The 16,855-nt window shown below is 42.5% G+C and overlaps 1 protein-coding gene across 1 annotated transcript in view; it reads left to right on the top strand.

Annotated features, from left to right (window-relative positions):
• Positions 1–945: 945 nt before the first annotated feature.
• The window catches only part of TYR (tyrosinase), a 56,239-nt gene continuing 40,329 nt past the window's right edge, over positions 946–16,855 (top strand). Inside the window, exons 1-3 of the mRNA XM_077298570.1 lie at positions 946–1,965; positions 7,089–7,305; positions 14,629–14,776. Of these exons, the coding sequence (XP_077154685.1) occupies positions 1,135–1,965; positions 7,089–7,305; positions 14,629–14,776 (1,196 nt within the window). The 5' untranslated portion in view covers positions 946–1,134. The remainder of the gene's footprint in view (positions 1,966–7,088; positions 7,306–14,628; positions 14,777–16,855) is intronic.

Raw genomic sequence — 16,855 nt, 5'->3', positions numbered from 1 at the left:
GACAATCAAAACATCGTATTTACCTCAAAATGATATCAGTAAACACGTCAACTCGGGGAGCAAAAAATAAGCCCTTACCCAGTCCCGGATCCCGAAAAATGGAAATGCTATGAGTCTTGCAAAATGGCAACATAAGCAAATTTTATTTTCTTACAAATTTCAAAAAAAAATTTCACCACTTAAATAAAAGAGAACCTAGACATGTTTGGTATCTGCGAACTCATATGGACCTGAAGAATCATATTGCCAGGTCAGTTTTAGGATTTAGTGAACATGGTTAAATATAAAACACATTGTGGAATTTCACTTTTTTTTTTTGCAATTTCACCACACTTGGATTTTTTCCCCATTTTCCAGTACACTGAATGGTAAAATCAATGGCGTCCTTCAAAAATGCAAATTGTTTAGCATAAAACAAGCCCTTACAAGTTATGGGTCTTAAAGAAGGGGAGGAAAAAACAAAACAAAAAAAGGAAAATCGCCCGGGGTTAAGAAGGGGTTAAAAGACGTCGTGTGCACATAGTCGCTGAGCAGAATCTCCATGTTTTTGTGGATTTTTGAAGATGACTTGGGGCGTATATGTAAATAACCTCACCATCACATTTTGTATTAATTTTTTATTTTAATTATTTTCAATTCTTCTTTTTTTATTTGTTCAGATATCCCCACACTGATTTTATGCCTGGAGCACAGATCTGAAATCACATGTTGCCCTCAATCTATAAACCTCGTTAGTTCCACTTTTCGTGTAGCACTTATCGAATTTGTCCTGTGCAGATCTAATTTTGACCATTTAATGAGAAAAACAAACATCTATTTAAGAATGAAAAATTAGCCGGCAAAATACCAAATCTTCAACTTTTACAAAATAAAAGGAAAAAGTGAGGATAAGTTTTTCAATTTTTGAAAAAATCAATAAATAAATCCTTTTACATTCCAGTGCATGTGAGTTCACATGAGAACTACTAAGGAGGGAGGGAGTCAAAATTTTCTTCACTGGGAGTGAGAGTCAAACATGATTTAAGCTTTAACACGTGATTAAGCCAATTAATAAGTGAGGAGGACACAGCAGAACTTCCTGCCCTAGGTCTGTTGAGGAGGGCTGAGAAGTTTGTGAAGTCTAGGGGCACCAGGATGAGAAGTAGTATCATGCTATTTGCAGCTGCTGTCCTACTCTTTGTTTTGCCCTCAGCTTATGGACAGTTTCCTAGGGCATGTAGCTCCGCAGAAGTCCTCTTGAGCAAAGAGTGTTGTCCAGCTTGGGCTGGAGATGGTTCTCCATGTGGAGAAGCTTCTGGGAGAGGAACATGTCAAGATGTTGTCCTGTCTAACTCGCCTTTGGGTTCACAATTTCCTTTTAGCGGCATTGACGATAGGGAAAACTGGCCAATTGTCTTCTACAACAGGACCTGCCAATGTCAGGGCAACTTCATGGGCTACAATTGTGGAGATTGCAAATTTGGTTTCATTGGTCTAAACTGTACAGTGAGAAGAACAATGATCAGAAAGGAAATCTTTAGGATGACTGAGACGGAGAAGGACAAATTCATCGCCTACCTCAATCTTGCCAAGCGAAGTATCAGCTCTGACTATGTAATTGCCACCGGGACCTACGAACAAATGAACAATGGCTCCAATCCGCTTTTTGCAGATATCGGTGTGTATGACCTGTTTGTGTGGCTGCACTATTACGCCTCCAGGGACGCTTTCCTAGAAGGTGACCTTGTGTGGAGAAATATTGATTTTGCCCATGAAGCGCCAGCATTTCTGCCCTGGCACAGGTTCTTCTTGCTTCATTGGGAGCATGAGATTCAGAAGCTTACGGGTGATGAGAACTTCACCATCCCGTTCTGGGATTGGAGAGATGCCCAGCAGTGTGACATTTGTACGGATGAATTTTTTGGGGGAACTCGCCCAGTAAGTGACCCTCTCCTGAGCCCGGCGTCATTCTTCTCCTCTTGGCAAGTAAGTCTTTTAAATTAACTCTCTCCATATGCAAGTTGTTTGGGTACGTGGTGGTTTTTTTTTTTTTGCCCTTTTTACTTTGTGCACAATAGTGTATGTATGTATGTATGTATGTATGTATGTATGTATGTATGTATGTATGTATGTATGTATGTATGTATGTATGTATGTATGTATGTATGTATGTATGTATGTATGTATGTATGTATGTATGTATGTATGTATGTATGTAATATTTTTACAGAAGGATTTGGAGAATTTTTCTGATTCCCTGCCCACACAAAAAAAATCACATGAAATTGTGGCCATATTTTCTTGACTTTATTATAGGCTACAACTAAGTTTACCCTCAACTTTTTAGTTTTTTTCTAGCAACGCTACGCTCACTTTTTTTTTTTTTTTTTTTGGTTGGAACACAAGTGGGACAAACATGCATGACCAATTCATCTGAATTCATGCCACACAGTGGAGTAAGTTGCAAAACAAATGTACACTAGTCCTTAACTGGCATAAACTTTTGTGGGCGGCAGCCAAGGAGAGAAAAAAAAAAAAAGTGCCAAATTAATTTTAAACCGGTTGTTTGCTCTTACTGAATTTGGCACCATTTAAATCCATGGCTGCCTTCTTAATGAATCTCTTTCCTGGCATAGACATGATCCTGTAGGTCCACATTCGTACAAGACCCCTTGCCTACGTACAGGAGGGATGGAAGGTGTTGAAAATCCCCGTTCCTCACATTACAAAACTCTGGTTGTATATGGCCAATAAAATGAGATTGGTAGAGACAGTTGAGGTTGGCGTGGGGAGGGAGAAAGTAGGTTTTTTTTGTTTTTGTTTTGTTCTTTTTGTATTTTTTCCTTGGGAAAAAAAAATAAAATTGGCAGCAAAAAATGCTTAGGGCCTACACTCCTTCTCATAAGTGATATTGTTTTATTAGTGGTTGACTTTTTTTTTGGTTTTTTTTCCAAAGAGATGACCTGTAAAAGGATGAGGCTTGTAACCTGCAGCCACAGATCATCTAAAGCCACATTCCCAGATGCAAATACAGAGAAGTTTGCACGATGAGCGTTTTTTTTTTTCTGTGCATTTTCATGTGCAAAAAAAATGAAATAACCCAGCGTATTCCAGTGAGGCCAGTCTCACACGTCCAGATAATTCCGGTACTGGAGTTATCTGTGTCCGTGTGCTCACGTAGGCCATCTGTGTGGGATCCATGTGATGTCCGTGAGTACGTTTTTAGAGTCTGTGTGCTGTACGTGTATTGAAACAATTTTTAAAATTTTAACCCTATGAAAGGAAAAACGCACACGGATGTCACACGACCAGCATCCGTGTGCGGTACGTGTTTACACGGACTCATTGACTTTAATGGGTCCGTGTGATCCGTGCGCTCCCACGAACACTGACATGTCTCCATGTTTTGCACATGAACACACGGTCCGGGAAAAATCACTGACATGTGCAGAGACACATTGATTTTAATGTGTTTACGTGAGTCAGTGTCTCCGGTACGTGAGGAAACTGTCACCTCACGTACCGGAGCCACTGACGTGTGAAACCGGCCTAAAGTGAATGGGCTTTTATAGAAACCTCATGTCCACCATATTGTAATGTGATTTTTATTTGCGTATTTTCCCCATGGACTTGAATGAGATGAGGAAAATCCTGCCTCAAACCAATTTTATGCACAATCTGACATACCAAAAAAGATTAAAAAAAAAAATAATAAAAAAAAAATCAAATAAAAAGTAAGCTAATTTGGACTAGTGCAATCCAACAAAAATAGTTATTGCACTCGGACCAATGTTATTCAATGAGGCATTGTAGATCTGCGTGTGTGTATATATATTTATTATTTTCTACTACATTTGAGTGGGGGGGAAAAAATCACATCATGCTGCAATATTGCTCCGAAATCGGATGCTTTAGGGCTTGCTTCCATTTGCGAGAAACACTTCCGTGTCTTGCGTGTGGAAACCAAGCTCTGGTGCCGGCACTCCAGAGCGGAGCGTGCGGCTCCATGTGTTTCTATGCGGCCGCCCAAAACAAGCCCTTACAAAAAAAAAAAACAGGAGCCATACAGTATCTGGTAGATCACCTGCTCATTGTGACCCGTCTTATGGCTGATTCTGATGTCTGTGTTTTTTTTTTTTTTTATATATTTTTTTTTGGGGGGAGGGGTTGGTGTTTCACCTGCAAGCAGGATCTGTATTTTTCATGGATTGCACTCGTTTCTAAAATAGTGAATGAGCTCATTCACGCATTCATGATTTTCCAGGGACTTTTGTATCCATGCAAAATCGCAACACGTGTCAGGTCAAAAGTTGTCAATGCAAGACTTTGGTTGTGTGAATAAAAAAAAGAAACAATAAATATAAAAATTGGACTGCACTTGGATGCCATCTGAGAGTGATCCGATTTTTCTGTATAAAAAAAAAAAAAAAGTTGAATCTGCACGTGTGTTTTCTTTGTTTGTTTGTTTTTTTCACCATCCCCCATAAAATAAATATATATAACTTTATATTAGTGCAGACCAAAAGTTTAGACACACCTTCTCATTTAAAGATTTTTCTGTAAAAAGGTGGCTACTTTGAAGAACCTAGAATATAAGACATATTTTCAGTTGTTTCACACTTTTTTGGTAAGTAGATAATTCCACATGTGTTAATTCATAGTTTTGATGCCTTCAGTGTGAATGTACAATTTTCATAGTCATGAAAATACAGAAAAATCTTTAAATGAGAAGGTGTGTCCAAACTTTTGGTCTGTACTGTGTGTATGTATGTGTATATATTGGTCTGTCCCTCTTTAATAATAATAATAATAATAATAATAATAATAATATTATTTGTTGTTCTGTAGTTTATGCTCCGTGTGATCATGGCCTTTAGCTATTTGGTGCATGAAATCTGCATTGTGGGAATGTGCCTTAAACCACAGCGGTCAGCAGTGTCGTTGGCTGCACAGTGGGCCGGAGTTTTCATGAAATCACATGCACTTTGCTTGGATAGGTAGATGCAATGTTTCTTCTGGCTGCGTTCACACACTGAGACTGAAAACCACGCCATGTCTGCAGGCTCCCGAAGCTTTTCTGTTATTGGCCACAAAGCAAGACCAGGTTCACTGTGGCTGACCACGATCTCCTGACCCAATCCTCATGTGAAGCTGCTCAGCATGTCTGCCAGGTTTGTCTGCTCCATTGTGACCTCCCATGGAATGGTTTGAACGATGCGGCAATCTCTACGTATGATCTTGCTGCTAAGATGCAGCATGATTAATTTTTTACAAAGGGTCAATATATTTGGGCTTTTCTATAGACCACGTGTTCAGTATTTGGTCAGTATTTTACATCAGTATCTGTAGCCAAAACCAGGAGTGGAACAATCAGAGGAAAAGTATAACTGAAACGTCACCACTTCTGTATTTTTCATCCACTTCTCCTGGTTTTGGCTTCCAAAGCTTTACTGAACTTGACCTTTATACAAATTATAACCCTACCCCCCATTTCCAATAATCAGCTGATCAGCATACGTCTGGCTGCTCCGGGGCGATCTGCAAGCGGCTACTAATTAACCCTTTTAATGTGATTGTCACATGGAGTTATACAGGGTAAGAAGTCGTTCTCTGTTCTGCAGGGGTGGGTTCCAAGATTTGCTCCGCCCTCTGAGTTCCTCCTGGGCCTCAAGGCCTATGAAGTTGGGAGCGAGCCATGGTAAAAGGCAAGAACAGACTTTTCTAGAGCTTTATGGAAAAAGGTTACTGATGTTGTTTCTGGGTTTAACACACACTGGACTCAACATCAATGACTGATTGAAACGACCACCTGCAGATGATGTGACAGAACTTGTATAACATGGTATCCATATCATAGGAGACTCCTAGCTCGTTCCCCGAAAAGGCAAAGATGAGAGATCTGACGAGCTGATCAGATGGCTACACATCTTGGTGGGACACGTTTGAGTAAAACTTGTTCATTGCTGTTATGAGTCCAGTGGGCGGTCTTATTTAGTGACTGCACATGGAGATGGCTGTCAATCAAGGAGTAGAACTGGCCGCCCACTGGACTCCTGTACATGCAAACACCAGGTACTAACTTGTAAAATGTTTTTTTTTTTTTTGGTCACCTTCTTTCCTACAATTTTGTATATCCTTCTGCACTGTTTTTTCTTTTCTGTACCGTGCTGCCCACAATTCGGACTGCATGCACTGTACATTGTGACAGGTTACCTTTTAGGGGAGCGGTGCATGACACTAAGTCTCTTTACTATTCTTTCCCTGTGTTCTACAAAACCCACTCGGGCAGTAGTCAGAACACAGGTATTTTATTTTGTTTTCTGTAGTGTTCCTTTTTTAAGTTAATCAAACAATGGCAAGTTCACAGCCAAAAAAGGAATGGTTGTATGTGTCACTATTAATGTGTGTTCATTCATAGAAATCCATGCTGCCCCCGATTGGTTGCGCTTTGCTTTGGTTAGTGATGGAACATTATAATCCGTCTAGTGTTGGATATTCGGCGCGTCTCAGCTGACCGAGCATTATGTCCGCCTGCTCTGGGATTAGCACTTCATACTATAGTAAATATCCTCCTGTATTCTGAATTAATGGGTAAGAGTCAGTATGTCGAAAGTGGCAATGTTAGTCAGGCTGCAATGATTCAGACATGATGCTTGATTGCTGCAAGTTGCTATTCATTATGTATAATTCTATTACAGTCCTTGTGCTGTCCGTGAAGCTTCTCTTAATCAGCATTCTGCCAGCACTATAGGAGCTGAAACGTTTTTTTTTTTTTTTAATCCCCTCCCTACGTGTTTTTTCCCGTTATTGCCCAATAACTTTGTCTTCCCTAAATGAAAGTTTTTCCTGTGACATCGCTATATACTGTTTCAGACAGAAGAGCAGTTGTAAATACATTGCACTCTTTTATCGATAATAAACTTAAGCTCATTTGGTTAAAAAGTGACTTATTTAATGAAATATAAATCTGTTAAAATAAAGTGAAGTTTTTCAAAATCCCTGAAAGTTTTAGATCAAGTGATTGCACATTCTTAACTCCCTTGAGTTAGAATTTAGGCATATTTGTACTTATATTTTAGATGATTTTTTTTTCTTTAATCTATTCACAGGTTGTGTGCAGTCAGCCTGAAGAATACAATCGGCTACGTATTATTTGCAATGGCACAAATGAAGGTCCTCTAATGAGGAGCCCAGGTCGTCACGACAGAAGCCGGGCCCCAAACTTGCCAACCACCGCTGATGTTGAAGCCTGTTTATCATTAACAAATTATGAGACTGAACCCATGGATCGCAACGCTAACTTCAGTTTCAGGAACACTTTAGAAGGTAATTTTTAGTTGTTTTTTTTTTTTGCGTAGCAAGACATTAAGCTGTCAGACATGAGCTTGTTGGTGATTGTGTAAGGAGATGCCTATATTCCCTCTTGAAGACATCAGTCCTAGGCCCCCTCCTCTTCTCTTTGTATACTACCCCTATTGGACAAACAATCAGTAGATTTGGTTTCCAGTACCATCTCTATGCTGACGACACCCAATTATACACTTCTTCTCCTGTTATCACGCCTGCCTTTTTAGAAAACACCAGTGATTGTCTTACCACTGTCTCTAAGGGCAGTCCCACACGTCCAGATAACTCCGGTACCAGAAACAATCGGTACCGGAATTATCCGTGTCTGTGTGCCCCTACGTTTCTGGTGTACATCAGTGTGGCACACGTGTGCCGCCCATGTGCCCACTGGGTACCACACACACCATGCTGGGTACCACACGAACCAGCATCTGGTGCTGAATCCGCGATTCATATCTTCCCTGCAGCAGCGTTTGCTGCATAGAAGATATGAATAATAGTGTTTAAAAGAAAGATCTATCTGTCCCCCGCCCTTCCACCCCCTATGCGCCCCCCCACTGTTCTGAAAATACTCACCCGCCTCCCACGCAGTGTCCTGTCCTGGCAGCACCTTCTACTGTATGCGGTCACATGGGGCCACTCATTTACAGTCATGAATAGGCAGCTCCACCCCTATGGGCAAACGCTGCTGCAGGGAAGATATGAATTGCGGATTCAGCACCATGTGGGGGGGACAGCGCTTACTGGAGCGCTGTCTCCTGCACGCCACACGGAGAACGTCCGTGTGAGGTACTTGTTTTACACGGACCCATTGACTTTAATGGGTCCGTGTAATACGTGCGCTCCCATGAACACTGACATGTCTCCGTGTTTGGCACACGGAGACACGGTCCACAAAAAATCAATGACCTCTGCACAGATGCATTGATTTTATGTGTCTACGTGTGTCAGTGGCTCCAGTACGTGAGGAAACTGTCACCTCACATACCGGAGCCACTGACGTGTGAAACCGGCCTAACATCATGTCTTCCCTCTATCTGACACTGAGCCTGTCAAAAACTGAACTCCTTGTGTTCTCTCCCTCTACTAACCTACCTTTGCCCGACATTGCCATCTCCATGTGTGGTTCCACCATTACTCCAAAGCAACATGCCCGCTGCCTTGGGGGTCATCCTTGATACCGAGCTTTCATTCACCCCCCACATCCGATCACTGGCTCGCTCTTCTTATCTGCATCTCAGACATTTCTAGAATTCACCCTTTTCTTACTTTCGACTCTGCAAAAACTCTTACTGTTTCACTTATTCATTCTCGTCTGGACTATTGTAACTCTCTACTAATCGGCCTCCCTCTTACCAAACTCTCCCCGCTCCAATCTGTCCTGAATGCTGCAGCTAGGATCATATTCCTCACCAACCGTTACACCGATGCCTCTACCTTGTGCCAGTCATTACACTGGCTACCCATCCACTCCAGAATCCAGTACAAAACTACTACCCTCATCCACAAAGCACTCCATGGCTCAGCACCACCCTACATCTCCTCTCTGGTCTCAGTCTACCACCCTACTCGTGCCCTCCGCTCCGCTAATGACCTCAGGTTAGCATCCTCAATCAGAACCTCCCACTCCCGTCTCCAAGACTTTACACGTGCTGTGCCGATTTTTTTGGGATTAATCGTATTAACCTAGGTAGTGCATTCCAATCCCCACAGTTTTAAGCGTGCTTTAAAAACTCATTTGTTCAGATTGGCCTACCGCCTCAATGCATTAACCTAACTGTCCCTGTGTGGCCTATTAAAAAATAAATAAAAAATAAATAAAAATAAAATAAAACATCAGGTTCCTCGCATCATGTTCTCATAAACTTTATGCAGTTAATGGCACTCTGTGTCTGTACTGCTACATACTTAGGCAGTTAACTGGTTCATGCAGCTTTACATGAACACCCGAGCCTTATATTATGGCTGGTCCAAATAATTAAAGCAATTGTTACCATCCACCTCTCGTGTCTCCCGTTTTCCTCATAGTTTGTAAGCTTGCGAGCAGGGCCCTCATTCCTCCTGGTATCTGTTTTGAACTGTGATTTCTGTTATGCTGTAATGTCTATTGTCTGTACAAGTCCCCTCTATAATTTGTAAAGCGCTGCGGAATATGTTGGCACTATATAAATAAAATTATTTGTGTAGAATATCATGTGTGATGGTGATGTGGTGTATTGTAATGTTTTGCACTATACTGTTCGGAAGAAGAGTTCTGCCCAGCAACAGACAGTAGGGTAAGACCTAGTTAAGTGTTGGGGACTAGCCCAGAGAGGGAGGGACTATGTAACTGGATCTGAAAGAACCTTCTGGTAGGGAGTCAGACATGTACTAGCATCCAGCCAGAACAGAGGTTTGGTCTGAGTGCTCAGCAAGGACGTGTGCAGTGGGTGTTCTGTGGCAAAAGACAAAGGAGATTGGGACAGAGATGGCATGATCCTGAGGAACAGACAGTTAGTCATGGGAAGGACAGTGCCAGCTCAGAAGACTGACTTGAGAGCAGAGTGACCAACTAAGAAGGGTCCGGAGAAGTTACAACTAGCAGCACAGCTCCAAGTAGCTAACAGCTCTTAAAAGTAATGTTTCAAGTCGAAATAGAACTTGAATGTCAAGGGTGGGAGTTCCTGACATGTCAGAGCTTGAAGCAGAGTCCGGCCATTTTTACAAACCTTCTCCTCTACGAGAAGATTCAGGTGCAGAACTGCAGGAAGAGGAAATTATTTTCCTGGACTGTACTGTGGTGTTAAGCTGGGAGGTGGTGAAGGAAATGAGATCCGTGGAGGCAGGAATGTGTGAGGCCGAGGAAGTAACAAGGGATTGTATTGTATTGAGATGCTCTGTATTAATGAGGACACGTACGAGAAGTTGTGTACCCGCTATTCTGTGTACATGGTTGTCACATAATGTTTGCAGCTTCGTTTAAGAACTGGTGGTCTCCTTTCTTGAACTGGTTAACATATGGTCCTGGCAAATAAGCATCATCAGTTACATGTGTCTGGCATGGGCATAACGCCCCCACAGCACAACTCCCTACACCCAGCAAGGACCACCACCTTCACGTAATGTGCCAGGGCACGAGAGCTCGCTCGCCCACTGCTACTGCGCCATGTTAGTTGCATCGTCGACACTCCTGCAGCCCTTTCTCTGTCATAATGTTAAACTCTTGCATGGCTGTCACCTGTGTGAACAGGAGCATGTAAATAAAATTGTGATGTAATTAAACTATTTTACTCGCAAGATGGGCAGATTATAATTTATATTTTGATTCTTGCCCCAGACTCCAAGTCCTTAAATACATACTGCACCCAAGCATTGTGGACTTTGTGGCTTGTGCTCCTCTCCAGGTCTCCATCTAACCATTAGATGACCAGATGTTGGGCAAAGCGGAAAATTAGACTCAGAGATTACCTTACTCCAGTCCTCTATGGTCCAAACCTTATGGTCTTTGGCAAACTTCAGCCTGGCTCTCCTTTGCTTCTCATTGATGATGGGCTTTTTTCTAGCTTTACAAGACTTGAGCCCTTGCTCTAGGAGCCTGTTACAAAATGTTCTTGCCGTGCACTTCACACCATTTGCCATTACTTTTGTAGGTCACTTGATGTCATCCTGCGTTTGCTGAGTGACATTCGAATAAGATGACTGCCATCCCGGTTAGTGGGGAGTCGTTTTTGCCCTCTGCCGGTCTGTAGCTTTGTTGTCCCCAATGTCTGCTGCTTGACCTTGTTGTAATGGACTGCCATATTAGAAATTTTAAGGATGGAAGCAACATGACACACACCGTGTCTCTCTGCTAGTAAAGCCAGAATTGAGCCCTTCTTTTCCTCACTCAAAACTTTTCTTTTCAACTCCTTTGGCACGGTTAAGTTATTTTTTCATTCCTATTACTTTTGGGATATTACTATCACTTGTTTTGCCATCCACCTTGTCCTATTGCAAGATGATTGTGAAGACCACAGCAGGGTTTTTTATACTTTCCCTAATTAAATAAGATTTGGTTTAGGTGATCACCTAATCAGAAGCACATTAAGTAGAATGAGGTGTACTTTATACTGAGGATTCTTTGGGCTGTGTCTTTGGGCTCCTACGAGTCATCATCTAACACTAAATTAAATAAAAAGGCCCATGTATTTGGAACCCTACAACAGATTCGAAGGAGGGGTGAAAAAAATGTATATATCTCTATTCTCCTCAAGATTGCATCTCACCACCTGTGCACTTAACCCGATCCCTTCCCACTTCATCCCAAACCTTGCCACAGTCTTCATCCCAACCCTAACCCATCTCTTCAACCTATCACTAACAACTGGTGTTTTCCCCTCAAGCTTTAAACATGCCTCAATCACACCTATACTCAAAGCCCTCCCTTGACCCATCCTCTGTATCGAGCTATCGCCCTATATCACTTCTCCCCTATGCCTCAAAACTACTAGAACAACACGTCCATCTTGAACTGTACTTCCATCTATCTTCCTGCTCCCTCTTTGACCGCTTACAATCTGGCTTCCGGTCACACCACTCCACTGAAAGTGCCCTAACTAAGGTCACCAATGACCTATTAACCGCCAAGAGTAGCAACACTACTCTATCCTCCTACTCCTGGACCTGTCCTCTGCCTTTGACACAGTGGACCATTCCCTATTACTACAGACCCTCTCATCCCTTGGCATCACAGACTTGGCCCTATCCTGGATCATACCTAACTGACCGAACATTCAGCGTCTCCCTATCACACACCACCTCCTAACCTCGTCACCTATCTGTCGGAGTCCCGCAAGGCTCAGTTCTAGGGACCCTGCTCTTCTCCATTTACACCTTTGGCCTGGGACAGCTCATATTATCTCACGGTTTTCAGTATCCTCTCTATGCTGATGACACGCAGATCTACGTCTCTGGACCAGATATCACCTCCCTACTAACCAGAATCCCTCAATGTCTATCCGCTATTCCATCCTTCTTCTCCGCTAGATTTCTAAAACTTAACATGGACAAAACAGAATTCATTGTCTTTCCCCTATTTTCCCCGTCTCATGCGACCCCCCCCCCAACGAACCTATCCATTACAGTAAACAGCTGCCTACTCTCCCCAGTCCCACAAGCTCGCTGTCTCGGAGTAATCCTTGACACTGACCTCTCCTTCAAACCGCATATCCAAGCCCTTTCCACTACCTGCCACCTTCAACTCAAAAATATTTCACGAATACGAACATTCATCAACCAAGAATTTGCAAAAACCCTAGTCCATGCCCTCATCATCTCTCGCCTTTACTACTGTAACCTCCTGCTCTGTGGCCTCCCCTCTAACACTCTCGCACCCATCCAATCTATTCTAAACTCTGCTGCCCGACTAATCCACCTTACCCCCCGCTATTCCCCGGCCTCTCCCCTCTGTCAATCCCTTCACTGGCTCCCCATTACCCAGAGACTCCAGTACAAAAGCCTAACCATGACATACAAAGCCATCCACACCCTGCCTCCTCCATACATCTGTGACCTCGTCTCCCGGTACTTTCCTGCACGCAACCTCCGATCCTCACAAGATCTCCTTCTCTACTCCCCTCTTATCTCCTCTTCACACAATCGCTTACAAGATTTCTCTCGCGTATCACCCCTACTCTGGAACCCTCTACCACAACACATCAGACTCTCGCCTACCATCGAAACCTTCAAAAAGAACCTGAAGACCCACCTCTTCCGACAAACCTACAACCTGCAGTAGCCACTGATCGACCAAACTGCTGCATGACCAGCTCTACCCTCACCTACTGTATCCTCACCCATCCCTTGTAGATTGTGAGCCCTCGCGGCCAGGGTCCTCTCTCCTCCTGTACCAGTTATGACTTGTATTGTTTAAGATTATTGTGAAAATAGGAGAAAGAATCCAGCTTCCAAAAATATCAAAATTTATTGAAGATAAAATCCAAAATCCAAAAACATGGTTCACATGAGAGAGAGTAGCAGCATGCTACGCGTTTCGAACAATAAGTTCTTTTTCAAAGCTTGAAGTGCTTTGAAAAAGAACTTATTGTTCGAAACGCGTAGCATGCTGCTACTCTCTCTCCTGTGAACCATGTTTTTGGATTTTGGATTTTATCTTCAATAAATTTTGATATTTTTGGAAGCTGGATTCTTTCTCCTATTTTCACCATTGTTTCACGTGAAGACTGCACGTTATCCGGGCTTCCCCACAACAAATGCCTAGTAGGTGAGCTGGTTTTTCACTATTTTTTTTCTTCTGTTAAGATTATTGTGCTTGTTTTCATTATGTATACCCCTCCTCACATGTAAAGCGCCATGGAATAAATGGATGGATATATATATGTGTGTATGTGTGTATGTGTGTATGTGTGTATGTGTGTATGTGTGTATGTGTGTATGTGTGTATGTGTGTATGTGTGTATGTGTGTATGTGTGTATGTGTGTATGTGTGTATGTGTGTATGTGTGTATGTGTGTATGTGTGTATGTGTGTATGTGTGTGTGTGTGTGTGTATGTGTGTGTGTGTATGTGTGTGTATGTGTGTGTGTGTGTGTGTGTATATATATATATATATATATAGTATATTTTATAATTAATTGGGGGGGTACAGCAGGGGAATAAAACTGGAATTGGTCTTCACTTTAATTTGTTCCTTTTGTAATTAACTTAACTTTACTGAGTTTCAGCTTTTTTTTTTTGCTTCTTTTTTTTTTTTTTTGTTTAGCATAGGTTTTAAAGATCATTAAAAAAAATTGTGCCCTTTAGCCTAAAAAGGCGCGCGCGCGCACGCACGCACGCACGCACGCACGCACGCACGCACGCACGCACGCACGCACGCACGCACGCACGCACGCACGCACACACACACACACACACACACACACACACACACACACACACACACACACACACACACACACACACACAATAATTTGCACCCACATATCAAACATTGAGTCCTTCTCCACCAGAAATAAAAACAATGAGAAGGGGGTGAAACACTCCCTGAAAATAAAAATCGGGACCATTGCTTATAGTGGGCTTACGATTCCACTATAACCACTGGCCAGGAATCTCCGACCTACAGCAATCCAATCCTACTACCACTTTGATCAATGTCCGGTGGCTTTAGGACACTCGGGCTTGCACTTTCAAAACTGCAGGTGGAGGTGATTGACCCCCAACACTTTACACCCAAATAATATCTGACCGTATATTTGAAAATAAAAAATAAAGTCTTGTCTTTAATTTTTTTTTTTCTTTAATATTTCTCTCCCTGTATTTTAGGTTTTGCAAATCCTCGGACATCAATTGCAAACAGCTCGCAGAGTAACATGCACAATTCCCTGCACGTCTATCTGAATGGCTCCATGTCCTCGGTTCAGGGATCCGCTAATGACCCCATTTTTGTTCTTCATCACGCCTTCGTTGACAGGTGAGTCTTCAGATGATACAACATCATAAATAACAATTTGCTGATGTACCGGGCTCCGTCAAGACAAACACTTGGTCAAACTGTAGAATTTTCACATTGGAAAATGAAAAAGGATAAAAAAAAAAAAAAAAAGTAGGAGAAATTTTCTCATTTCTTGTTACTTTGAGATTTTGTGATCATATGGTGGTCGTTCTGGGATCTAAAATGCCACACGCCACCACGAGTAGAAGACTCCACCAGCTATAACCAGACGAAAGGTTAAAATGCCTAATGCTGTCCCAAAAACTGTATGCACTAGTAATACTAATCAGGATCACCTGTGGCATTGATGGTCCATTTTGGTTATCCACCATTTGGACAGGTCCACTTCCTCTAAGCCCTAAATGCCAGTCTATGATTGTCCCTGAATGTTTTATCATAGTTAAACCTACAGCCAGGTCTCTAAGATTCCTCTGTCCTCCTACAGAGCAGTCAATAGAAATTGCTTTCTGCCCTACTTGGTCAGTAAGGAAGCAGAGCATGGCATTTTAGCCGAGAAGATCCATTCTAGAAAGTAAGAACATTCCATTGGCAGCAGCCAGAAGGGGAAGGAGACTGATTCTGACCAGAGATTCCTGAGATTAGCAGCTATTAATAACAACATTAATGTTCAGGCGTTTTTCCCTTTTTATTAATCTAAAAAAATAATAATTATGGTAGCGAAGCATTGTGGCCCTCTACCCTGCATCTTAGATGTGTAAGCCTCAGACTGTTTTAGGCCTGCAGATTAAAAGCACAGAGTGCACAGACATCGTCAGCAGTGTGGCAGAGTTGGTGATGACATAGTTGTATTGCGCCTGCTGTGCACATGGTTTCCCTTTTGGACCCACTACCAACTATGCACTTGCAGCATGTCACGTCTGCTATAGGGTAGCAAGTAGTGATCGAATATACTCGTTGCCTGGGTTTTCCCGAGCACGCTTGGGTGGTCTCCGAGTATTTGTGAGGCAACCCCCACATGTACTCTGATTTACAGCTACTAGCCAGGCTGAGTACGTGTGGGGGTTGCCTGGTTGCTAGGGAATCCCCACATGTAATCAAGCTGGCTAGTAGCTGTAAATCATTCTGCTGCGGCGATGAAAATGAAATCTCTGAACTCTAACAAATACTCGGAGACCACCCGAGTGGTCGGGGAAAACTCCAACTCTACTTTGCCATCAATGGCTACTAAGAATGGGAAATATGCAGGCTTTAATGAGCCAGGTGAGGAAATTAAGGAGGGACATTGGGTTTGTCTGTGGTTTTTGTTGTCCAGGTATTTCTTGGAACAGACCCGCTCCAAAAAACCTCTCAACGTGCCCTCTGTGGACATACTATTCCTAATTAAAGGAGCTAGTTGAAATGGAAGACTGACTTGGGGAGGATGGGGGTAATGGGCTTCTGGGCGCACAACAGTGGACTACTCTATGCAGGCACAAAGCTGCGATACTTTCTAGGGTGCACAAAAGATGGCATTATTGCTAATGAGGGACTAATAGATGTGTTACTACTGTGTGTAGACTGCGTATTATTACTGTTTGGAGCATTTAGATGAGAAAAAGTGAGGGCTGAGCCAAAGATGTCTTTGTGACAAATCCTATGAGAAGTTGTGGCTGGTAGAACTTATCATTGTGGTCTGGGATCCTGAAGGATTAGACATGAGTGCTCCACGTAGGAGTCCACGTGCTTTGTAGCTGTTAAGAACACACCTGAGAAAATGAAGTTGTACCCTGTGTAGTTGACCTTTTTATGAAGCAACAGAACAACCATAGCAGCTCAACGTTGCTGAACACCGATGTAGATTAAGTGGCTTAACCCCTTAGTGACAGAGCCAATTTGGTACTTAATGACCGAGCCAATTTTTACAATTCTGACCACTGTCACTTTAAGAGGTTACAACTCTGGAACGCTTTATCGGATCCCGCTGATTCTGAGATTGTTTTTTCGTGACATATTGTACTTCAAGTCAGTGGTAACATTTCTTCGATATTACTTGCGATTATTTATGAAAAAAACGGAAATATGGTGAAAATTTTGCAATTTTCAAACTTTGTATTTTTA

This window comes from Ranitomeya variabilis, chromosome 3 (genome assembly GCF_051348905.1).
Source record: "Ranitomeya variabilis isolate aRanVar5 chromosome 3, aRanVar5.hap1, whole genome shotgun sequence".
In the NCBI taxonomy this organism is placed as follows: Eukaryota; Metazoa; Chordata; class Amphibia; order Anura; family Dendrobatidae; genus Ranitomeya; species Ranitomeya variabilis.
This window is presented reverse-complemented; position numbering and strand designations above follow the sequence as displayed.